This window comes from Peromyscus eremicus, chromosome 3 (assembly GCF_949786415.1).
Source record: "Peromyscus eremicus chromosome 3, PerEre_H2_v1, whole genome shotgun sequence".
In the NCBI taxonomy this organism is placed as follows: domain Eukaryota; kingdom Metazoa; phylum Chordata; class Mammalia; order Rodentia; family Cricetidae; genus Peromyscus; species Peromyscus eremicus.
The window spans coordinates 68,715,057-68,741,401 of record NC_081418.1 but is presented as its reverse complement, the minus strand read 5'-3'; the positions used below and the strand labels follow the sequence as shown (position 1 = coordinate 68,741,401).

The 26,345-nt window shown below is 40.2% G+C and overlaps 1 protein-coding gene across 3 annotated transcripts in view; it reads right to left on the bottom strand.

Moving 5' to 3' along the window:
* Tax1bp1 (Tax1 binding protein 1) overlaps positions 1 to 26,345 on the bottom strand; it is a 69,382-nt gene that overhangs the window by 29,614 nt on the left and 13,423 nt on the right. For all 3 annotated transcript variants that reach the window (XM_059257857.1, XM_059257859.1, XM_059257858.1), the window contains exons 3-8: positions 18,596 to 18,698; positions 11,209 to 11,396; positions 7,251 to 7,409; positions 4,024 to 4,172; positions 3,845 to 3,935; positions 1,065 to 1,250 (exon numbers count right to left, since the gene is read on the bottom strand). In XM_059257857.1, coding sequence (XP_059113840.1) covers positions 1,065 to 1,250; positions 3,845 to 3,935; positions 4,024 to 4,172; positions 7,251 to 7,409; positions 11,209 to 11,396; positions 18,596 to 18,698 — 876 coding nt within the window. The remainder of the gene's footprint in view (positions 1 to 1,064; positions 1,251 to 3,844; positions 3,936 to 4,023; positions 4,173 to 7,250; positions 7,410 to 11,208; positions 11,397 to 18,595; positions 18,699 to 26,345) is intronic.

Below are 26,345 nucleotides of genomic sequence, written 5' to 3'. Positions count from 1 at the left end.
CTAAAAAGATGCTTAAAGATATTTTAGCATCTTATTAAATCAAATAAATATAATCAAACACACTTTTCATATTTGCATTTGCAATCTTTTAGATCAAAAAAGCAACTGTAGGTTTAATCAGGAATTGTAAATGTCATAGACTTCTAACATTTTCAGAGTTGCATTAACTATACCTCCAGTATAATTCACATCAAAATGCCAAAACAACCTAATATTCATCCATAAAAGCTAAGCAGTAAAATAAGATGAATGCTATGGAATAATCTTTCTGGACACTGTGAATATGTACCACTCTTATTGGTTAATTAAAAAGCTGAGAGGCCGGTAGCCAGGCAAGAAGTATAGGAGAGACAGGCAGAAACATAGGACTCTGGGAAGAAGGCAGAGTCAGAGGAGATGCCAGCCAGCCAGCCAGCTAGCTAGCCAAAGTGTAGAAAATGAGGTAACAACCCATGAGCCACATGGCAAAGCACAGATAGAAATATAGGTTAATTTAAGTGTACGAGTTAGCTAGCAACAAGCCTGAGCTTTGAACGAGCATTTATAATATTATAATACTAAGCCTCCGTATTGGTTATTTGGGAAATGGCTGCCGGGACAGGAAAACTCTGCCTACAGATGAATGTATCCATGCAATACTATGTAGCTACTGGAAAAGATGAGGAAGAGCTCTATGCAATGCTAAAGCAGATACATCATGCTACATAAAGCAATAGCCCAGGTAGGTGATGGATGCCTATAATCCCAGTACTTAGGAGCTGGAGGCAGGAGGCGTTCAGTAACTTGGTTGTGATTTTAAAATTTTTCAAAAGAAATGGCTGAGGAACTAGAGATGACTCCAGGGTTAAGTAACCCCAACTCCAGGGGATCCAACTGCTTCTTCTGGCCTCCACAGGTGCCCACATGCTTCACATATAGACACATAAATAAAAATAAAATAAATCTTAATTAAAAAGGAAAGAGGATTTTAAAAAAAAGCTGGGAAGAATATAAAACAAGAGTAAAAACAATCATACTAGAGATAAGTTTCACCATCTTCAACAACATTTTTCTAAAGTACTTACTTTAGTTGAGGCTGTAAGCAGGAGAGCCCTGGACAAATTTTCCTTTTCAACCAAACATGACTGCAGTTTGTCAATCTCTTCTTTGAACTGGGTAATCATGCTTTCTTTGTTTCCATCTAAATTCTTTAAAGTCTGTACCTCTGACATAAGCTTGGTATTTTCTATTTCTGTATTCTTCAAATGTACCTGTGACAGCAGTGTTTGAAATCGTCAAGAATATTCTTGCTAGCATCATAATCCAAGTTAGTCAAAGTTTAAAATACCATTATTTCTTTCTCATCCAAAAATGCCAAAGGAGGAACTGGGTGGCAGGAGACCCAAGTTCTGCAAAATGGCTACCTGGGCATACAGGGGCAGAACACAGCTTCCCACAGCGATTAATTCTAACGTCTAACTATGTATTACAGGATCTCTAAAGACTTTTCCATCAGTTTAATCATTTCTTTTCTATTTTAAAATGTAAATGACTAGGTGTTTTTGGGGGGTGGGGGAACACCATGCTACAGGCATATTCAGAAATTAGAGTGAAAAAGTTCTGAAAAACCAAATGGGCTACATTCAAAACATCTTAAACAGTTATACGTTTTAAAAAGACGTATCTTCCTTTCAATGATGTGTACAGATGTAGGTTTGTGGGTATGTGTATGTAAATGTTAGGTGCCCACAAAGGCCAGAGGTATCAGAGTTACCAGTGGTTGTAAGCCACCTGATGTGAGTGCTAGCAACCACACTCTGGTCCTTAGTAAAATGGCCCTTAAACCACTGGGCCGTTGCCAGTCCTATTCCACTTCTGGCTTCTAAGAAGTACTACGCTGTCTATTTTCCATGAGACCGAAGTTGCCCTCTGACTTCCATAGGTCAACTGTGGCAAACCTCCCAGCCCTACACACATCATGTACTCACATCATGCATGCACATACATGTACACGGGCATATACACACATTTTTTTATGTGCTAAAGAGAAATGAATTGCTTTTTGCACTTCACTCTTCATAGTGAAGCTAAAGGACTAATTCCTGTTCCTAGGGATGAAATGTATCTCTGGTCCTCTGAAGCTGTCAACAGCCCAAATCTCTGCAGCATCACTTCTAAAACACTAATGCTCATAACTATCAGCTCATAAAAAGGACTTGAGGCTGACAATTTTGAATGTTCATTTAAAACCTTTAAAAAAAATCTTTGTATATGTATGTCTATTCATGTTTGGAGTGTCCGGGTGTCACAGAGCACATATGCTATGGTGCCTGTGTGAAGGTCAGGGGACATTCTCAGATGTTGGACCCCGTCTTCCACCTTCGCTAGATAGGGTCTCTTGTCAGTCACTGACTACATCAAGCTAGCTGGCCTACAAGCTTCCAGGGATTCTCTTATCTCCACCACCCACCTCGTTATAGTAAACTGGGATTACAGACATATGCTGTGGTAGTTTGAAAGAAAATCGCCCCCAAAGGGAGTGGCACCATTAGGAAGTATGGTTTTGTTGGAGTAAGCATGCTCTGGTTGGAGGAAGTGTGACTCTGTGAAGGTAGGGCTTTGTGGGCTCATATACACTCAAGCCCCATCCAGTGAGACAGTCTACTTCCTATTGCCTGCAAATCAACATGTGGCAGATAGCTCTCCAGCACTCCAGCACCACGTCTGCCTGCATGCTGCTGTCTTGCTTCCTGCCATGTCAATAGACTGAACCTCTGAACTGTAAGCAAGCCACCCCAACTAAATGTTTCCCTTTGTAAGAGTTGCCGTGGTCATGGTGTCTCTTCAGAGCAATAAAAACCCTAACTAAAACGCTTGCCATTGTGTCCAGCTTTCTATGGACTCTTGGGATCTGAACTCAGGTTCTCACACTTAAGTGCAAGTACCTTTTTACTTAGCAATATTCCCAGCCATTAATTTAGAACTTTCTACAGGAAATGTTTCTTAGATACTTAAGAAAATTAATCTCAATTTTCACCCATGATTAAGCTAATTTAGTTCATATTGCAGGCTTTCAAAAATACAAAATTTTTGAAAGACTCACAAGCAGTGGAGGTATTTTATAAACTGTAATCTGACAATTTTCTCAAAAGCCAATCTGAAGTATGATCAGGGGCCTGGCAAGGTGGGTCCAGGCACTTGTGGCCGAGCCTGATGGCTGTGCTCAGCCCCCAACCCCCCTATGGCAGGAAAGAGAGAACGGCCTCCTCCAAGTTATTCTCTGACCTCCACACATACCATGGCTTCTGCATGCCCACACTCATGTACACACAATAGTGTACACACACATATATACACATCAAATAAATGTAAAAATTTTTTAATATGATCATCTCTGAAGAAATGTATATTCTTAAAAGGTGAAAACACTTTATATGAATTCTGATAAACAACTATCCTGCTACCATTAAACTTAATTATACAGTACCTACTACATATCTAAAACACCAGCATATGTTCTAAACACTAGCTTTTAGGGACAATATGCATTGTAGTTATGATTTCCTCTTGCTTCCTTCCCATCTTGGACTGCTCACCCTAAAGTCAACTGCCATGATCATGAGACATGCAGGAGGCCTTCTAGAGATAGCTGAAGGGCCTCCTTACAAAAACTATGAGGACCTCACTATAAAACCATGAAAGTATATTCCCCAAGGCCCCATACAAACCTTTAGCAGACTACAGCCCATCATTCTCCTGACTGTAATGATGCAAGTGACCAGGAGCTCGGCTGAATTGCTCAAATTCCCAACCCTAAAAGCCCACTGAAGTAAGAAAGGAACAGATAATAGAAATGGCACTTTACCTTATAAAGCTCCTTCTCATCCCTTTCTGTCTTCAGCTGACACTCAAGTTGTTCTCTTTCATGCTGTGCCTTCCTGAGTTTATCCTTCAAACTGTGTTAAGATGAAAACAAAAACTTAATATAAACCATCAAGAACTTTGTTAAGCATTGAAGTCACTTTTTTAAAGCACCAGACATACCTGTCCAGCTCAGTTTCTTTTTCAATTGCTTTATGTGTCACTGACACAATATCTTCTTCAAGTTGGTGAGCTTTAGATGTAACATCACTGTATCTCTTCCTAAACTCTTCATTTTCCATTCTCAAACTTTGTGAGACTTCAAGAAGGTCCTTAGAAACAACAATAAAGTATTTTTTAGTAAAACAATATTGTGGCCAGGCAGTGATGACACATGCCTTTAATTCCAGCACTCCAGAGGCAGAGGCAAGCAGATTTCTGTGAGTTCAAGGCCAGCCTGGTCTACAAAGCAAGTTCCAGGACAGGCCAAAAAGCCAAAACAAACAAACAAACAAACAAACAAAAAAAGCAGTATTGTGTATACTTCAGAACCCTTTCCTTCAAAAAAAAAAAAGAAGTGCAGTGTGGTGGCGCACACCTTTAATCCCAGCACTCGGGCGGCAGAGGCAGGCGGATCTCTGTGAGTTTGAAGCCAACCTGGTCTACAAAGCGAGTTCCTGGACAGCCAGGACTATGAAGAGAGACCTTGTCTCAAATAATAAGCTTTTAAAAAGGGTTTCATTGTATCTCTTGGGTGCTGGGACTACATGAATGTACCACTACATCTAGCTTTGAATTCTTACAATTTCCATCCTACATTTATTCCTCCAAGTTGTATAATCCAAGACTGTAAAATAAACAAGACTGTAAAATAAAATTCTAAGAGTTAAACTTTCATACACTCAACCTTTTTGTTTTTATTTTGTTTTGTGTTTTTGTTAGTATATAATATGTCCATGTGAACCTATGCACACATATACATGCAGGGTATGCAAGCCTGTGCTTATGGAAGGCCAGAAAAGGGCACCGAGTCTTCTCCTATCACTCACCACCTAGTCTTTTGAAACAGAGTCTCCCCCTTGAGCCTGAGGCATTTTCTTCATCAAGCCGGAAGCCAGGAAGCCCCAGTGTTCCTTTCTCTGTCCAGCTTGAAACTGGGGTTACAGGCTTTTGTAGTGATGCCCAGCTTTTTATGTGGGTTCTGGAATCTATACCCTGGTCCTTTTGATTGAAGAACAAATTCATTTAACCACTAAGCCTTTCTCTAGCTCCCAAGTTTTTGTTTATTTTGTTCTGAAAGAATGCCATGTAGCTGAGGCTGACCTTGAACTGCAGATACTCCTACCTCAACTTCCCATGTGCTGAGATAGACGTGCACTACCATGTCCAGCCTGAACTATTAGTGTATCAATTATTAACACATATTTCCCATCTCTGCTTTTCATGCACTCTTTTTTGACTTCACTAACTTCTCCACCAGAGGGCAGGCAAAAAAAATTAAATTAAAAAATTCTAATTAATTTACTTTTGTTTTTGACATCTTACATTTATAATGTCAGTGACAGTCATTCTGGTCTCATATGACACTATCAAGGCTAACACCCACTCCAGTATATATCACTAAGTACCATCCAAGAACTACAAAACATGCCTATATATCTAAACCACTGCTCCTAACATTCTCTGCAGTGGGATTCATTCAAAAAGACTAAAAACAAAAGATAAAAACAGAACTTTCTACTTTAAACAGATACTACTTTAAAGCTTAAAATACCTTCATCACATGAATTATGACAATTAAATATGCCCTCCAAGTTTCATTCCTAGCTAACTGATAAAATTTTGAGTCAAGTATAACAAAGTATACAAAGGTGCTGCTATGAAAACTATACACCAAAAAATTTGGTAAGTATTTTCATTTTCCAAAAGCTGTGTATGACAGCATATACCTGTGATGGCAATACTCAGGAGGCTGAGGTAGGATAAGCAAGCCTGAGGCCAGCCTGGTTTACATAAGAGACCCTGTCTCAGAGAAAAAGATGCAAGAGGAAAAGGTGCCAGGTTGGAAGGGACTAAGAATCACTACCTAATGACTGAATAAATAATTACTAAGAATAGGCCTTGTTGGCCACAAGAACAAGAAAAGAAACTCACAACTGAAAGAAAGCTTCAATCCTGGCCATAGGCAAGAGGCTAACCAACTGGATATAACATTGAGATTGTGACCATAAAAATCATAATCTTTAGGTTTTTTTTTCGATAACTAAAAATTACTTTTGTGAGTTATTATATAACCCATGACCAGGTGACTGCGTTTTTTCTATAGTTTTCAGTTTTAAACTCAAATCCAGGTTTTTTTTGTTTTTTTTTAAAGATTTATTTATTTGTATACATGTATCCCTGCATGCCAGAAGAGGGCACCAGACTCATTACAGATGGTTGTGAGCCTCCATGTGGTTGCTGGGAATTGAACTCAGGACCTTTGGAAGAGCAAGCAGTGCTCTTAACCTCTGAGCCATCTCTCCAGCCCTCAAATCCAGTTTTCTACATAGTCATTTTTCTTTGCTCAAGAAATAATGCTCATTTTAGCTAGGTAGGGTTTTTGTTTTGTTTTATTTGGAAGATAATTTACAGCCTTTCCCACATTAGGAACTTCACTCAGGTTACTGAGTTCTACCTTGTTTATGCTGCTGTTTGGGTGTTTGGACTTAAGGCTCTTACTGTGCAACCTATGCTGTTGTGAACTTGGTCTTGGTCTTCCCGGCTCACTGAGTGTGAGGTCTAAGGTGTGTGACACCATGCCTAGCTACTACAGTTTTGAAGAGCAATTCTAACTTCTTCATTCTAGCTTCTATTTATTCAGGGTTTATTATTCCTATGTGATTTTTTCACACCCCACATCCCTCCTCAACTCTAGCAAATGTAGAATTAGATGTAAAATATTGAGAAATGGTTTTAAGAAGCCTGATGTGGTTGTTCATGCCTGTAATCTTAGTACTGGGAAGGCAAAGGATGATTTCCAAGAGTTCAAGGGCTGGGTTACATAGTAAGAAAAACAAAGAAGTCCGAGAACCACATCAACAAGCCTGGTACCAAAAAGTCTCAGAGTATTTTAACTATTCTTAAATGTAAAAGAGGTTGTGGAAGATGATCAATAGGAACTGACACTCTTGGGGCTGGAGAGATGACTCTATGGTTAAGAGCACTTGCTGCTCTTGCAGAAGACTCATCTATTCCTAGCTCCCAGAGGACTGGATCCCCAATTCTGACCGCCAAGGGCACTAGGCATGCACATGGTGCATAGTGGCACACATGTACCATACACATAAAACACCATACAACAAAAAGAAAATGAACACCTTTATTTCTACTTTCCTCAAGACCTGATTGTCAATCATTGTGGAACAAACCTTCTGCTCAGCCTGCAGCTGCTCACATCGCCCTTTTTCATGGCTCAGTTCTTTCTCCATTCTTCCAACTTGTTCTCGAAGCTGTACCGTTTCTTTTTCAAGAACAGCAATCAACTTTACCAATTCTTCTTTTTCTTTCATGATCTTCTCAATTTTCAGCTATTTTTTAAAAAAACCTCAAATAAATTAGTTTTTATCATAAAATATTACAATTTTAGTTTCCTACTTTTAAAAAGTGTATTCACAAATTAATACATTCTACCTACTGTGTATCATTCAGCCTGTTAGCTTTCTATTAGAAAAATTCACAATGTGTGTGCAACATATATACACAAACATATAGCCAATTGTGTAGAGGGCACAAAGTCCTTGTGCTCACAGATAAGCACTAGGGAAACCAGGAATGTTAATTTAACAGGCAGGATTGTCTCTTTAACAAAGAGATGCATACCTGCTTTCCAGACAGAAGGCTAGGAGTAGATGTAGTTAATAGCCTGGTGACCTGTGCTATCCTATAGGCCAGGCTACACCTCAATCTCCCAGACTATTATGTTTATTCCAGACTCTTCCTCCCTAGACCTTTATCTTTAGATCTGCTTTTCAGTCAATAGCACCTATCCTTAGGGGAGCTGTCACTTGTACTTTATAGCCTGGTCACCTCTAAGCTATCCGTATGAATGAGACCACATGAGATCCCCCCTAAGCCTGTAAGTTACAGAACCTATCTTTATGAAAGAGGCCATATGTACTTTGCAAGAGTTTCAATGTAGTCACACCTTATGCTTTATTGTACATACGGGACTGAGATAATTATTACCAGGAAATTTTTTTCCAAAATGGTACTATACTTAAATATGCCTAAAATAAACTGCCCAGTGTCAGACTCTAGAATTTCACCCAACACGGGCTACTGAGTCACACTGAACTGTATTTCCTTCTTGCCTCATGTGGACTATTACTCTGCCAGCCCTGGTATCTGCAGAAACAGCCTGCACCCCACAACTGTTTTAAGTAAAAATGCAAATTTAAAGATTAAGACTATACTAATATACCAACTCCAGCTGGTTCTTACGGAAATGCTGCTAACTACTCAGTTCAGAAAAATCTGAACTCCAGCATGAACCACTAAACAAAACCTAAAGTAAAGGACCTAACAGGTCATAAGATGGTTAGCATTTCTTATAAAAACAAGTCTTTGCTTCTAACCAGAAGAAAATAGAGATTCAGTTAAGAATTTCTAAAGGAAGTGTTTAGCTGATAAATGTTTTTCCCCCAATAGACCCCACATAAAGCTTTCTAGGGCTGTAGAATCACAGATAGAAGTGACTAAAATCTAAAATAATTCAGGAAAGCAGAACTGCTAAAATCCTTTAGAATATTTTTTCTTTTTGCAGCAACACACATCAAAATGCACAGAGTAAATGTTCTCAAAGTGGAAAAGCCGATGAGGAAGGATGCTAAGGAGAATTGAAGAAAGATGGTGGCGGATGGATTTGACCAAAATATATTACATAAATGCACAAAACTTTCAAAGAATAAAGATGTAAAAGTTTAATCACTCAATTTTTAATATTTATACCTATTGAAAATTAACTTGTAATAAAAGATATCCAGTTAAGTCAATGAAAAATTAAGACCAAGCAAGTTTATAAATCCTACGGGTTAATATCATCATTAACTTAGCATTAAATCCACTCAAAACTTTCTAGCAAATTAGAAATGATGATCATCTTCACTTAATACAATAGAAAAATTATCAGAATCAAATTTTTTCAGTGATTAATTTATAACATTTCATGAAGGATTTACTAAAGCTTAGTAGAAAAATTTTAAAGAATTTAAATTTGATTAAAATGAACATAAATCTAGGTCTGGAGATAAAAGTTCAAAAAAGTATTTGCCTGACATGTGTCAAGGTCCAAGATTTAACCCCAACCAGCCTTTTTTTTTTTTTTTCCTTTTTTTTTCTTTTTTCTTTTCCTTTAAGTACACAAAGTGTCTACAGCCATACCATCCTGAAAGTGCCAGATCTCTTCTGATCTGGAAGCTAAGCAGGGTCAAGTCTAGTTAGTACTTAGGTGGGAAACAAAAAACTATATATAAATCTATAAATAAAACTATATATAAATATAAATTTCTGCTCCCAAATTTCTATCTTGAAATCTTTTTAAGAACGCATATACTCCTCAATTCACTAATCATCAATGTGCTACCATGTTCATTTCCCATTTCATTCTTTTGGGAGAGGTTAACAAAAACAGGCTGGCCTAAAACTCTGCTTCCTGCTTTTGCTTCCCAAATGCTGTGAATATAGATGTAATGTAATGTGCCACCACATCTGGTTTATATTATATCATAGTTTATGTAATTTTGCTAAACCATCCAAAACAAAATTATGGACACTCCACCCCCTAAGTACCTCAGAGCAAGCACCTCTAATAATAATCAGTGCAGTCTCCTTTTTAACCACTCCTGTGATTGAGCTAAGAAAATTAGGATAATTTATCATGCAATAGATATCCCTTGGTCAAACACCCCTTATGATCCCTAAAATCTTTTTTTTTTTTTTTTTGGTCTATTATCCAACCCAGGTTCACAAGTTCTAAGACTATATCTCATTAATCACTTTTAATGTACAGTGTTCATAAAATCATTAAAGACATCAATGAATGTAGGACTTGTGAGAAAACAAAACCATTTTTATCTCAGAAACATTTCCCAAGAGGCAGCAATTCAAATTTTCTTTATAACACAGCATTTGTGGAGCAAAGAAAAAGTGCAAGAAACTGGGCTGTGTCCCAATTACAGAAAACTCTCCAGAGACATGGAATGTCCATCACGTGGCAAGGCTTCAGATAAGGGTGGTCTGACAAGTATTCAAAACCACATATTAATGCTAACTGCATTCCTAGGAGCAGAGTTTATTCCAGTATCTCTGCCTAGCATTCAAATACCAGGCTAAGACTCTGATCAGAGGCAGTCGTCACTATGAAATGTCTCAGTCACCCTATAAAAGTTGCATTTCTTATTTAGATAAGAGAGGAATTTCTAGGACCAGGAAGGACAGAGATGGAAGAATTCACAGTAAAAGACGCCCGGCTCTTCTAACTCCCGAATGGACTGTCGTCTCGGGACAACCTGACAGCAGAAGACAGTGAGTGACAGTGTAAGCTCTTGCCTTGTCTCTTCTAGTCTCAGTTCTTAAAGGTAAACAAAGACAAATCAAAAGCATAAAATATCTGTTTTCAAAGATCTGTCCATAAAGAAAAACCAGTCACCAGCAATATATAAAATAGACATAATTAACAAAAAATACAGTGAACCAATCTAAAATGCTATTTTTATAATAAAGGGACTAAATACAATTAATCACATTATTTCAAACAGCAGTCTAGCTTTCAGATATAAAGGAGAAAATGTGATCTTAAAACACATTTTTTTCTCACTTCCTAATTACTAAAACCCAAAACGTATGGCATGGTTAGGCCAGAGAACCCACAACATTCAGTTTCACAATGTGAATGACAGCTGGATGTACTGCTTCACTGCACTCTCGGCCAGTTCCATCTAGGTCGGAACAACTCAGCAATCATACAGACTATGGCACCTGTAGCACCTGAAGGAGAAAGCCCTGGGTGGGGAACAGGATGTGAGCCCTGGTCTAAGAGCTCTCCAAGGCTGTCCTACTATACTAGCTACTGTGCACACGGCACCTTTAGGCCCTAAATTAGGACTCTCCTTGTTATTCATCTGACAATGCCTACCACAATGGAACCACAAAAGAATTTGACCAAAAGGCTAGCCCTGCCAGCTAGTCTAGCCCAGATGGCAAACTCCAAGTTCAAGGAGAACCCCCGTCTCAAAAAGTAAGGGTGAGAGAGACTGAGGAAGACAGTCAGCATTGACTTCTGGCCTCTACACATATATTCACTTCTAATGCCTCACTGTAGGTGCTCACCTCAAGAAGGCCTGCTTTTGTGGTCACCACCAACATATCAGAATTTCCTTCATCTTCCATAGTGAGCAGCTCTTCAACTGGAGAGGCAGCTCGAAACTGGAAAGGAGTACTTGCTCCACGAATTTCACCCTTATGGGTGACGTAACAGAACTGATAAAATTCTCCATCATCATTTGGAAGGTAATATCCTAAGAGGTGGGCAAAAAAATTATTAAACTTGCTATTATAAAATGTTTATTTACTTAACAATACTTTTCATCTCTTCCTCCATACTATTATTCTGAATATATCTAGAATAATCTAGAATATCTAGAGTCTTTCCTATTCATAAATTTATCAGTCCCCAATACTTTCTTCTCAAACATACTCCAAGGTTTTATCTCTTAGATATAAGCATACATACCCACTCCCCCTTTATCTTTTCCTTATTAATTTTTAATTAACGTGTACGGGTGTATTGTCTGTGAGTATGTCTGCGTACCACCTGCATTCATGGTCCCTGCAGAGGTAGGAGGCACCAGATACACAGGGATTGAAGTTACACAGAGGGTTGTGAGTTGCCACAAGGGTACTGTAGACTGAATCTGGGTCCTCTGCAAGACCAGCCAGTGTGCTTAACCACTGAGCCATCTCTCACAGCCCGTCCCCCCTATATCTTAACTATGGCAAAATCAACTCAAAGCTCCAGAGCTAAGTCTGTACTTCAAAATGAGAAAGAGGCTGGATGGAGAAGTAAGGGAAGTCCCTGTTAAGTCTAAGGACTGGGAGTGGAACTGGGGAATACATGACTTAAGAAATGTTCCCTCCAATGTGACATTCATTGATGTAAAAAAGAAATATTAACTATAGGAATATGCTACATATGTGAACTGTGTAAAGGCAAAAAAGGACGAAGAAGCCCATTGGTGCAGCACAAGAAAAAAAAGTAAGATTTGCAACTTTAGAGTCTATTTAGGATAGGAATGAAACCATTGGAGTTCTTTAAGCTGTACAGATAATGCATTTATAACATTACTATATGAAAAATACCATGTTGGATACTGAGTTTCTTCTTTTTCAATTTGTTACCCTCCCCTTTACATTTTGCTAGACTGTCCTAATTCAAAATTAATCTTCATCTCTTTAAATGTAACAAAAAGTTGGTTTTTTTTAATCTAAAAAAAGCTTTCAATTCTATACTCTACATTACTACTCACAAAGTACATGCCTTTGGGAGTATGGAAGCCAAGGGGTATTGGAAATTGAACCTGGGCCTCACTCAAGCTAAGCAAGTGCTTTACATCCTAAAGCCTTCAAAAAAAAGTTCACGTCAAGACACGGTTTCAAATTTATAATCCTTCTGCACTGGCCTCCCATATAGCTGGAAAATACTTCCATGTACTACCACGCCGAGCTTTGTACAGGCTTTATATCTGAGATCTCCAAAACACTAAGGACATGTATAGATATACACACCAAGGGGCAAATGCATATTTAAGTGAATATAGAAGATCTATGAATGAATCCTATAATCACAATGACTTATACAAAGGAAGAATATAATACCTGAGTACATAAAGATGAGTATATTCACTTAGGAACTATCCCAAAATCTAAAATCTATACCTACAAATCTATGTCTTAAAATTTTTAGATTCCTTATTATGAAACCTACTTTACTCACCTGATTTTAACTATTTTAAAAAATAGGTGGCTTTTCTTCTTAGAAACCGAATGCAAGGCAAACCAGAAAATTTTTTGTGATACTTAGTGAGCAAAAAATAGCCCTTAAAATACATTTGAACTCTAAAATTGCATTCCTGTATTTCTTTTGTGTGGATGTGTGCGAACTCGTGCATAAGCATGCCAAGGAGAGCACATGGTGGTCAGAGGACCACTTCCAGGAGTCCCTTCTCTCCTTCCGCAATGTGGGTCCCAGGGAGCAAACTCAACCATCAGCCTTCTTTACCTGCTCAGTCATCTTGCTGGCCCTCAAAAACAAATTTGAGCCGGGTGGTGGTGGCACATGCCTTTAATCCCATCACTCGGGAGGCAGAGGCAGGTGGATCTCTGTGAGTTCAAGGCCAGCCTGGTCTACAGAGATCCAGGACAGGCACCAAAACTACAACAGAGAAACTAAAAAAAAAAAAAAAAAAAAAAAAAAAAGATATGAAAGAAAAGGGCATATCAGAAGAAAAAAAAAATGGCAGCCCACCTGAAGGAACTTCTAAGGGCCAAAGCCAGAACAATTTCAACAACAAAACTTTAATAATTTAAAAAGTACAATCTTTAAAAATAATACCAGGCTTTATTTCTTAGAAGAAAATGAGTTCATGGAAAAGGATAACTCTAACATAAAAATTTCAACTAAGATACAAATTGTATGCATAAACATCACAATAATAACTATTATAAACAAAATGTACTGAGGGATATTGAAATTAGAGACTAAAACATAAAGAGAAGCAATGTATTTTCATAGTTTTAAAGTAGCTCACTCCATAACATTGTTTAATTACAAAGAGAAAACTACTAACTTTAAAGTAGCAGAGCCTAGATGTCATCAGTGATCAGATGAACACCAGCAGATGAACACACTCCCAAACACAATGCACTGTGAAAGGTATATTACTTCTATGACACTCTTCCCCTCAAAATGTGTAATCTCGATCTTACCATGAGAAAATAGCAAACTAATCCCAAAGGAGACATGCTCAAGAGCATTCCTCAGGGATGACAAGACACCAAGGAGATTAAGATTTGACAAATATATACCATATGAGGTTAGGGTTGGCTCTAACAGCAGGAACAGCATGGGTGGAAACATTGCTATTACCTGAGCAAAGGGTGTGCTTTAATTAAGATTACTGAAACTCAGCAACTGGTTAAAAGCACTTGCTGCTCTTACAAAGAACACAGGCTCAGTTCCCAGCCCCCACATGGTGGCTCACGACTATCTCTAACTCCAGTCAGAGGAGATCCAATACCTTCTTCTAGCCTCTGTGGATACCAATCACTCACTAGATACACAGACCTATATGCAGGCACAACATCCATACACAGAAAATAAAATCAACCTTTAAAACAAAAATAAAAGGCCAGAATCATTATCCACCAAACCTGACAACCAAACCTGGCAACCTGAGTTCAATCCCAATGCCCATATATTAGGAGTGAATCAATTCCTGTAAGTTGTTCTCTGACCTGTGCTTTTGACAGACAGACAGGTAGACAGACAGACACAGACACACAGTGTTTAATGATTTAAAAAAATTTTAAAGAAAATCCCTACAATATAGATGATATTCTTATATGCTACTTTAAAAAAAACCTAAAATGATCTGCTTTAAAAGTATTTCAAATAGCCGGGCGTTGGTGGCGCACGCCTTTAATCCCAGCACTCGGGAGGCAGAGCCAGGCGGATCTCTGTGAGTTTGAGGCCAGCCTGGGCTACCAAGTGAGTTCCAGGAAAAGGCGCAAAGCTACACAGAAAAACCCTGTCTCGAAAAACCAAAAAAAAAAAAAAGAGTATTTCAAATAAATGTATTCAATCAGTGCTACAATTTAAGACTATTTGTTTAGAAATTAAAGCATAAGCAAGTAAAAATCAGTCAATCTGTAATGTGACATCAGTGTTCAGTAAAATACACATTAAATTCAAACTAAAAACACTACTGAATTAGTCAAGCTTCTTTACTGTTTCTGTGCTTAGCTCCCAGGAAAATGTCTTCAGGTATAGACAAATAAACTGGGTATTCTTGCATGTTTGCTATGTCACTAATAAATGCATTAGTCACTAGAACAAATCCAGTAAGTTAACTAATTTTTAAAAGAAAAACATTGACAATAAAGACAGAGGGCCAGGCAGTGCTGGCACACACCAGGCAGGTGGGTCTCTGTGAATTTCAGGCCAGCCTGGTCTAAAAAGTTGAGTCCTAAGACAGCCAGGTCTACAGAGAAACCCTGTCTCGGAAAAAAACAAAAACAAAAACAGATGAACAGAAATAAATCCACATCTTTAAAGAAAAAACTGAAATGTAACAAAACAAGCTCTAGCACATGTTTAAATCTGATCACCTAAAAAAGTTCATATACTGTTTCAATGGTGATTTCAAGTGCAAGTCATAAAGTGCTAATGAGTTAAGAAAGCCAGGGGAAGTTCTGTTCACAAAAGACACAAATAGTATGATGCTTCTTCAAAACTATCAGAGTTATCATAGGACTTAGCAGTTCCACTCCTGGGCATCCACCCAGAAGAAATGAACATGTGTCCAGACAAAGACCTGCATAACAATATCCACAGGAGCATTGCTCATGGCAGCCCCAAAACAGAAATATCCCAAATGTTCACCAACTGAGGAGTGAACAAAGTGTGGTATGTCTATACAATTATTATTCTTCCATGAAAAGGACTGGAGATTTCGTGCATGCTACAACACAGATGAACTTCCAAAACATTATGGGAAAGAAAGAAGCAACTCAAAATGCCGTGAAATTACATTCATAGAATTACATTCATACAATGTCCAGAGCAGGACTGGGGCTGTAGCTCTGTGGTAGAGCGCTTGCCTAGCATGTATTAGGCCCTGGTTCGATCGCCAGCACTGAAGAATAAAGTCTCAATTAGATAAATCCTAGAGACAAAAAGCAGATTACTGGTCTCCAGAGCTAGAAGCAGGAGGTGCAGGAACAGGGAATGAATGCTTGTGGCAATGGGGGTAGGGAGGTGGAGGGGTGGCTAGGTCCATATACAGAGGCTGGAGAGATGGTTCAGCTGTTAAGAGGACTTGAATGCTCTTCCAGAGGTCCTCAGTTCAATTCCTAGCAACCACATGGTGGCTCACAACCACCTATAATGGGATTTGATTTCCTCTTCTGGTGTGCATGAAGATAGAGCACTCATATACATAAAATACATGAATAAATAAATCTTCAAAAATAACATTTCAGAAATTAAAATGTTGTATAGAATTTTTTCTTAGTCTACATACGGAAAAATAAACTACAGACATAAACGAGTTTCTGGCTGATGGCAGGTGCGGAGCATTGAACCCAGGGCCTTGTGCATGCTAAATACAGCATCATTAGGCAACACTCCCAGCCCCCTGAGTAACACTTTTGATAACCCAAGCCTTATCTTTATTAATACTACAAATGTTATACTTTGTGGGTAAAGAAAAAGGCCTGTGTATGTGTGCTTTGAGTTGGTTCTCTTCTTCTACTTTGCTTTTTAGAGGCACGTCTCAAGTTTCTGACCAATTCTTCTGTATCCACTTCCCATTAAACTGTGAAGTTCTAGGATTACAGGCCCATGCCATGGCATTTTTACCTGGGTTCCAGCTTAGCTGGGCATGGTGGTACATGCCTATAAATCCCAGCAGCACTCAGGAGGCTGAGCAGGAGGATCACAAGTCCATGGCCAGCCTTGGCTACATCCAGAACCTGACACTCATTTTTATTCTTTCTCTCCCCTTCTCTGCATATGTACATATACATGTATATATACAAATATATATGCATGTGTGTGTGACTATGGTAGTTTGAATGAATATGGCCCCTGTACACTCATATATATGCATGCTTGGTCTTCAGTTGGTGGAACTGTTTAGGAAGGACTAGGAGACGTGACCTTATTGGAGGAGGTGTGTCACTGGAGGCATGCTTTAAGGTTTCAAAGGTCCTGCCATTCCCAGCTAGCTCACTCTGCCTTGTGGCTGTCTCTATGATGTAAGCTCTCAGCTACTGCTGCAGGGCCATGTCTGCTCGTCTGCTGTCACGCTATGCACCATGATGGTCATGGGCTCTCTCTCTCTCTGAAACTGTAAGCCCCCAGAATAAACTCTTCTATAAGTTGCCTTGGTCACAATGTCTTAATACAGCAACAGAAAAGACAGTGTCATTTTATTCTATCTTTTGAGACATACAGTACATGCTCATTATTCATAGTGACCTAAAGTGCAATCATAGCACAATAAAACTGTTTATTCTTACCTAGAGATAAACACTGGCCTAAGGACCCACGATAAAATCTCTCACCAACTGTTTCTAGTGCATCAAATAAAGTCATATTCCTTTTCTCCTAAGGTACTGCTAGTAAACACAATAGTTGACTTGCTAAAGCCATGGATACACATTTCTATAAACAATTAATCCCAAAGGAGCCAGGAAGAGGAAGACAGCACCCTCAAAACAAGAGTGCATTACGTTTATGTCCTCACAGACCCAAGTGACAAATCAAAAGCTGGAATAAACGAAAGGGTCTTTTGAAAGTATGAATGAGTACTGTGGCAACATCAACTTCATCCTTGGCCAATATTTGGTCCTAGACATGCAATCAGTCCTCAGCTTCTGTGTGAGGATATGTACTCTGTCCTCTTGTCTGCCTTCCCTTCTTAATGCTTACACATAAATCTGTAGTGTGGTGGTTTGAAAGAAAATGGCCCCCAAAGGGAGTGGCATTATAGGTGTGGCCTTCTTGGAGGAAGTGTCACTGTGGGGGCAGGCTTTGAGGTTTCTTTTTCTCAAGCTTCCCTCAGTGTGGCAGTTATAGTCGACTTCCTGTTGCTTGCAAGATGTAGGTCACTCGGCTATTTCTCCAACACCATGCCTGCCTACATGCCACCATGCTCTCCACCATGATGGACTGAACCTCTGCAAGCCACAACAATTACATATTTTCTTTATAAGAGTTGCTGTGGTCATGGTGTCTCTTCACAGCAATAGTAACCCTAACTAAGACACGTATCAAATTTTTTCTTAAGAAACTCCAAGTTTGCTTCATTTAAAAAAGAAAAGCATTCTGAGTAGCTATGAAAACATCATGTGCTCTTGGCCTTAGCGCCATCTTCCTTGGAACTCCTGCACCAGGAGAGCGAAGTGGAGGAAGAAGCGAATGCGCAGGCTGAAGCCAAGAGGGGAAAGATGAGGCAGGGGGTCCAATAAACTAGGCTTGTGCACCCGCGAGGCTGAAGGAGCCGAAGCAAGGGACGCTGAAGGCTGGGATGCTGGTGCAAGGTGTTGGACTGTGTGTTACTATCGCTGGAAGTATGATGGACCTGAACAGCACCATCGGCTAGCAGAGACCACCTGAGAGACTTTGCTGTCATTACAACCAAAAACAGTCCCACTGGCCCTCTGCCCTGGACCTATGGCATTCCAGACTAGTTCTGTTCTCACTTGTGGCCAAGTGTAACTCGTGTACAATAAACCATCTTCCTCGCTGTCTCAGCTGAAGACTCAAAAAACAGAAAAAAAGAAAAAAAAAAAAGAAAACATCATGTGCTCTACAATTGGTATTTACATTCATCTGACTTTTATTCAACAAATACAGTCATTTAGACATGCCTGAAACAGGTAACTACAATAAAGACAGCTAGTTCGATCAAGTCCTTCGGTTTTTAGTTCTTACCTTGAAATGCTAGTACACAATTGACTGTTGATCCTTCCACATAGTGTTCAGGCATAGGAGACCATAAAAATGTGTAATAATCACGAGCAGTGCTCCATCCAACCTAAAGGAGAAAAATTTAAGAAGAGATTTGAGTAAATATCTTTTTTGTTTGTTTGTTTGTTTGTTTGTTTGTTTTTCGAGACAGAGTTTCTCTGTGTAGCTTTGCGCCTTTCCTGGGACTCACTTGGTAGCCCAGGCTGGCCTCGAACTCACAGAGATCCGCCTGGCTCTGCCTCCCGAGTGCTGGGATTAAAGGCGTGTGCCACCACCGCCCGGCTTGAGTAAATATCTTAATATTAGCTAGATACAGCATTTGTATTACAGCCTAAAGTTAAAATGTGCATTTAATGTTTACAAATCTTAGTTAACAGACGTGTTCAATTATGATTTATTAAACTGTGACCTAAAGCTGCAATTTACATAAACTGAATGAAGTCTCTACTATATATTCAAATGCAAACTGTTACCTAATTTCTCCAAGACAATCTATATACACACATGATCAAATACAAAGTCTTTTCTTTTATTTAAAATATTTACATAACTATACATTGTAGATTTTTGTTTGAGTGTTGTGTGTGCACAGGTACTATACATTGTAGATGTTTGTTTGAGTGTTGTGTGTGCACAGGTACTATACATTGTAGATTTTTGTTTCAGTGTTGTGTGTGCACAGGTACATGTATATGAATGGAGATGGCAGAGGTCAATGTTGACTGTCTTCCTCAGTTGCTTTCTACCTTGTTTTATGAGACAAGGTCTCTCATTGATTCTGGAGCTAACTAATTTGGCTAGACTAACTGGTCAGCAAACCTGAGAGATCCTTTTGTCTCTGCCTGCCCAATGTAGGGATTGCAGACATGTAGACCCAGCTTTATGATATGGGTGCTGGGGATCCAAATTCAGGTCCTTATGGCAATTTACTGATTAAGCCATCTTCCCAAGCCCCACATTGTATACTTTTAATAACTTATTGTTTTATACCTCATATTTAGGGTTTGTTTGGGGTGTTACTGTTGTTGTTTTTCTTTCTTTTTTTAATTAGGCACTCTCCTGTAACTTAAATCCACTATCTCTCATCTTTGACAAGTTTTGCCTAAAGCATTTTGTAAATTTTGGGTGGGGGGAGTATTTACATTCTAAGAGATCATCTACACTTCACCTACTAACAACATACTTTCACCTTGGAGGTATGCAAGAAAAGATGTTCAAAGCACATTGTACACTCATGAGACATGTCCTTACATGTGGGAGCCCGTTCTCGGGTTCCTCGTGGCTTTACCCAGCAGGTCAGCATAGAGGATGATTAGTACCACGGGCCTGAGTGCAGGTGTCTGAGATGGTCTGCACTTGGCTGTGCTGGGGGAGGAGGTCTTTTGCTCCACCCCTTGGCGTCTCTATAAAAACCCTGGGGCAGAGACAGTCGGGGCCCGTTGGAATAGGTTCCAGGCCCTCTCGAGGCTATCCTTTATTTTCTATCTGTTTATCTCCGCGATATTCTCCACAATAAATCCTTCTATCTAATATTTCCTGCTGCTCACACTCAAGAAAACTCTGGGGAACTGTGGGGGTGGTGGGTAAACGCCCCACACTTACACAAGCCAATAACACACATGATAAATATACAATAATAAAAATTAAAATAGATGTACTATTTCCAACTTAAATATATACACTATAGATTTCAAACTGTTTTCTAAACAAATTATACTGTGTTAAATACTAAATATTAGAGATAAGTTTAAAGCAAGTACACTGTTAACAACATTACATAAAACTATACATTTAACACAGCCTTAGATTATATGTTGTATGATTTTTTTAGACTCTCGTGGTGTGCGTGCGTGTGTGTGTGTGTGTGTGTGTGTGTGTGTGTGTCCCCGATGCACTTGTGCACACATCCCACAAGACAACTTTCTTGCTGGGGACCGAACTGTGGCTGCCTGCCTCAGTGTTCCCTTCTGAGCTATCCTCACCAGCCCCATGTCCTACGATTTTGATTAGCCTCAGTTTACTGAGCTGTGTGCCATTAGTGTGAGCTAATCCAGTCTGAGCTTAAAGTTCAAAGCTCTCAACCACTGATGTTCTCTTCACTCCTTTCCTGGCAGAACAAAGCACCCTCTTCATACCTTCTGAAACTCCACCTTTTTCCTCCCAACACTGGCACTATGAGTATTTAATTCCTGAGAAAACTACTTGATAAAGGACAGAAAAAAAAAAATCTTTTGGGGTCCTGTTTTCCAGGTAGCCTCCCTGGTGATGTGAGTAGCAGTCCAGTCATCCTTGTTCCACATCTAGTATCCTCCTATGAGTGAGTACATACCATGTTTGTCTTTCTGAGTCTGGGTTACCTCACTCAGGATGATTTTTTCTAGATCCATCCATTTGTCTGCAAACCTCATGATGTCATTGTTTTTCTCTGCTAAGTAGTATTCCATTGTGTAAATGTACCACATTTTGTTTATCCGTTCTTCAGTTGAAGGGCATCTAGGTTGTTTCCATGTTCTGGCTATTACAAACAATGCTCATATGGCCGGGCGGTGGTGGCGCACGCCTTTAATCCCAGCACTCGGGAGGCAGAGGCAGGTGGATCTCTGTGAGTTCGAGGCCAACCTGGGCTACAGAGTGAGTTCCAGGACAGGCTCCAAAGCTACACAGAGAAACCCTGTCTCAAAAAACAAAACAAAACAAAACAAAACAAAACAACAAACAATGCTGATATGAACATAGCTGAACAAGTGCTCTTGTGGTTTGATTGAGCATTCCTTGGGTATATGCCCAAGAGTGGTATAGCTGGATCTTGGGGGAGATTGATTCCCAATTTTCTAAGAAAGCGCCATATTGATTTCCAAAGTGGTTGTACAAGCTTGCATTCCCACCAGCAGTGGAGGAGAGTTCCCCTAGCTCCACATCCTCTCCAGCCTAAGGTGTCTTCAGTGTTTTTGATCTTAGCCATTCTGACAGGCGTAAGGTGGTATCTCAGAGTTGTTTTGATGTGCATTTCCCTGATGATTAGGGATGTTGAGCAATTCCTTAAATGTCTTTCAGCCATTTGAGTTTCCTCTGTTGAGAATTCTCTGTTTAGTTCTATAGCCCATTTCTTAATTGGACTGTTGGGCATTTTGATGTCTAATTTCTTGAGTTCCTTATATATTCTGGATATCAGTCCTCTGTCAGATGTGGGGTTGGTGAAGACCTTTTCCCATTCTGTAGGCTGTCGCTTTGCCTTGTTGACCGTATCCTTTGCTCTACAAAAGCTTCTCAGTTTCAAGAGGTCCCATTGATTGATTGTTTCTCTCGGTGTCTGTGCTACTGGTGTTATATTTAGGAAGTGATCTCCTATGCCAATGTGTTCAAGACTACCTCCTACTTTCTCTTCTAGCAGGTTCAGAGTAGCTGGATTTATGTTGAGGTCCTTGATCCACTTGGACTTAAGTTTTGTGCACGGTGATAGATATGGATCTATTTGCAGCCTTCTACATGTTGATATCCAGTTACGCCAGCACCATTTGTTGAAGACGTTTTTTTTTTTTTCCATTGTGCACTTTTGGCTTCTTTGTCAAAAATTATATGTTCATAGGTGTGCGGATTAATGTCAGGGTCTTCAATTCGATTCCATTGGTCTACATGTCGGTTTTTATGCTAGTACCAAGCTGTTTTTATTACTGTAGCTCTATAGTAGAGCTTGAAGTCCAATGACAGAGAAATGGAAGAGATCTACATCAACAGCCTGGACATGAGTGGGGGTAGGATCGAGGGAAAGAGAGCTTGGGGGAGCGGGAGATCCCAGCGGGATCAACAACAGAGAGGGAGAACAAGGAATAGGAGACCATGGTCAATGAAGACCACATGAGAATAGGAAGAAGCAAAGTGCTAGAGAGGCCCACAGAAATCCACAAAGATACCACAACAGACTGCTGGCAATGGTCAAGAGACAGCCCGAACTGACCTACTCTGGTGATGGGATGGCCAAACACCCTAATTGTCGTGCTAGAAACCCCACCCAACAACTGAGGGATCTGGAGGCAGAGATCCATGGCTAGGCCCCGGGTGGATCTCTGGGAGTCCAATTAGCGAGAATGAGGAGGGTTTATATGAGTGAGAATTGTTGAGACCAAGGTTGGATAAAGCACAGGGACAAATAGCCAAACAAATGGAAACACATGAACTATGAACCAATGGCTGAGGGGTCACCAACTGGATCAGGCCCTCTGAATGGGTGAGACAGTTGATTGGCTAGATCTGTTTGGGAGGCACCCAAGCAGTGGGACCGGGTCCTGTGCTCACTGCATGAGTCGGCTGTTTGAAACCTGGGGCCTATGCAGGGTCGCTTGGCTCGGCCTGGGAGGAGGGGACTGGACCTGCCTGGACTGAGTCTACCAGGTTGATCTCAGTCCTCGGGGGAGGCTTTGCCCTGGAGGAGGTGGGGATGGGGGGTGGGCTGGGGGGAAGGTGAGGGGGGCCGGAGTGGGGAGAACAAGGGAATCCGTGGCTGATATGTAGAACTGAATTGTACTGCAAAAAAAAAAAAAAAAAAGAAAGAAAGAAAGAAAGAAAGAAAGAAAGAAAGAAAGAAAGAAAGAAAGAAAGAAAAAGAAAAAGAATAAAATCTTTTAAACTAAAAAAAAAAATCTTTTGTCTGCACTGAGAAAAATACAGAATGTATGAAAAAGAAGCTTTTCCCAAATAAAAGTAAAAGTGAAGTAATATCAAGGAGACTAAACAGCTCATACTCTACTCCGCAGCAACCATCGATTTAACAGTGCATAAGTACTCCAGGTGAACTAAAGTTCAAGAATAGCTCCACTGCAAACCAAAAGAACTGTTTTCTAACAAACACAAGGGTCTTTACCCTCAGTAGGCACAAGTGAGGGGGTCGGGGAAGAGTGGGACTTTTTGATGGACTGTGCAGGTTTCTGCCTCACCTAACTTGGCTCTGACAAAACCAGGATACTTTGGGTGCCTAGGCACTGTGGAAAAAGGACCATTTAACAGCCTGCTCCAACAGAGAACATGCAGTACCACAGACAGACACAAGAGGGAGAAAGAGAACAAACTCTCACAACTTGCTTTCTGGTGGGGAAATTGCACAAAAAGGCCACAATGTTAACACACCCCAGTGAAAGCTTTAAGAACCTTTGGGCAGGGTATATGGGGAAAGTCTTCCCTGTACAAAACGAGTCTAGGATGGCTCAAAGAGGAGGCTACTTTTTTTTTTTTTTTTTTTTTTTGGTTTTTCGAGACAGGGTTTCTCTGTGTAGCTTTGCGCCTCTCCTGGAACTCACTTGGTAGCCCAGGCTGGCCTCGAACTCACAGAGATCCGCCTGACTCTGCCTCCCGAGTGCTGGGATTAAAGGCGTGCGCCACCACCGCCCGGCAAGAGGAGGCTACTTTATGGAATTCACAAAATGGGAAAATTCTTCTGAAGAACAGAAGGTCCAGAGAAAGAAACTCTTAAGAAACAATAAGCTAAAAGGAAATAACCTCAAGAAAGAATTCAATGAATTCTCTGACCAACAATCGAAAATAATCATTTTAATGAAGTTTAATGCACTCCCAGAAAACCACAGATAATCAACTATACAAAAATAATGAAGCATAACAATGAGAGAGACAGACAGACAGACAGACACACTCACCTCTGGAGATGGAGAATACAATAACTGAATTGAAAAATTCACAAGAGGGTTACCACAACTGACTTAAGCAGAATAAAGATTCTGCAAACTTGGCCAGACATCAACTACACAGCAAGTCTGTGGCCTCCTACCTGGGTTGCATTAAGACCCTGTCTTTTGTTTTGGTTTTTGTTTTGAGTCAGGGTCTCTCTACATAACCCTAGCTGACCTGGTACGAACTTTGTAGACCAGGCTGGCCTAGAATTCAAAGATCTACCTGCTTCTACCTCCTGAGTGCTGAGATTAAAGGCGGGTGCCACCACGACCAGACTAAGACGCTGGAGAGAGGGAAAGAGAGAGAGAGAGAGAGAGAGAGAGAGAGAGAGAGAGAGAGAGAGAGAGAGGGAGGGAGGGAGGGAGGGGGAGAGGGAGAGGGAGAGAAAGAGGGGAAGGGGGGGAGGGAGGGAGGGAGGGAGGTGTTCAGGGAGATAGTTCAATGGGTAAAGGGGCTTGCCATCAAGCCTGACAACCCAAGTTCAATCACTGAGATTCACACAGTGGAAGGATAGAACTGACTCCTGAAAACTGTCCTCTAACCTACACACACACACACACACACACACACACACACACACACACAGAGAGAGAGAGAGAGAGAAAGAGAGAGAGAGAGAGAGGCACTAGCACACATGTACAAATAAAATTAACTAAATGTAATTTAAAATTTTAATAATATTAATAACTGAGTCAGAGGACTAAAAAGGGGTATGGAAAAGGGGATTGAGCATAAGGAACTTATTAATAAAAAAACATAAACAGGGTAGTGTGTACATCCAATCCCATTATCCACAGGCTGAGAAAGGACTATGAATTCAAGGCCAGCCTGAGCAATAGTACAAGACTCACAAACAAAAAACAAGCAAGAAGAATATATTCACTGAAGAGTTCTAGAAGAAACAGTGAGCCTTTGAGTGTATATGGACAAGTAGCAGCTGAAATTTACCAGATATGAAAAAGGAAATGAGCAAAGTAAAGAAACTCAAAATATTAAAACATGGTGGTCTGTGGTGGTATTGTGTTCCCCAAAATATTGTACACCCTAATAAACTTATCTGGGGTCAGAGAACAGAACAGCCACAATATTAAACATACAGGATAGGCAGTGGTAGCATACGCCTTTAATCCTAGCATTCCAGAGGCAGAGATCTACCTGAATCTCTGTGTTCAAGGATACAGCCAAGCATGGTGACTCACTCCTTTAATCCCAGAAAGTGAGCCTTTAATCCCAGGGAGTGATGGCAGAGAGCAGAAAGGTATATAAGGCATAAAGACCAGAAACTAGAAGCATATAGCTGGTTAAGCTTTCAGGCTTTGGAGCAGCGGTTCAGCTGAGATTCATTCTGGATAAGGACTCAGAGGTTTCCAGCCTGAGGAAACCGGATCAGCTGAGGAACTGGCAAGGTGAGGTAGCTGTGGCTTGTTATGCTTCTCTGATCTTCCAGCATTCACCCCAATAACTGGCCTCAGGTTTGATTTTATTAATAAGACCTTCTAAGATTCATGCTACAGTGGTCTATGCCTAGAGTTTCAGAATTTGGGAGGCTGAGGTAGCCTGGGGTACAATGAGTTTGAGGACAGCCTGGACTACATAGCAAGGCCCTGTCTCTAACAAAACAAAACAGCCTGCAAGTACTCTTTAACTAGGCTAAACCCAAAAAGAAACATTATCAAGCTGTCAAAGGTCTTCTAAGGAGCAGGGGGAAGGTAAGCTGTCATACAAAGGACCTCCTGTAAGAATACCTGCAGATTTCTCAGCCAAAACATTACAATCCAGAGGGCACCTTATCATACTGTAATAGGTGACTTATATCACCTCTCCCAACAAAAGGTTTTGAGAAATAAGAAACAAAATGGTTTTAAATCTACTTAAAAGCGGTTTTAGATCTACTTTCCACAGCAATTGATTTAGTTTGTCTCTGCAGAGCAGGTTTATTTGTGGAAACAGCACAAGACTCCTCAAACTGGCAGAGGCCTTCATATGGAGTCTTCATGGAGGCCTAAGCACCTTTGGGAGCCTGAGCTGGGATTGG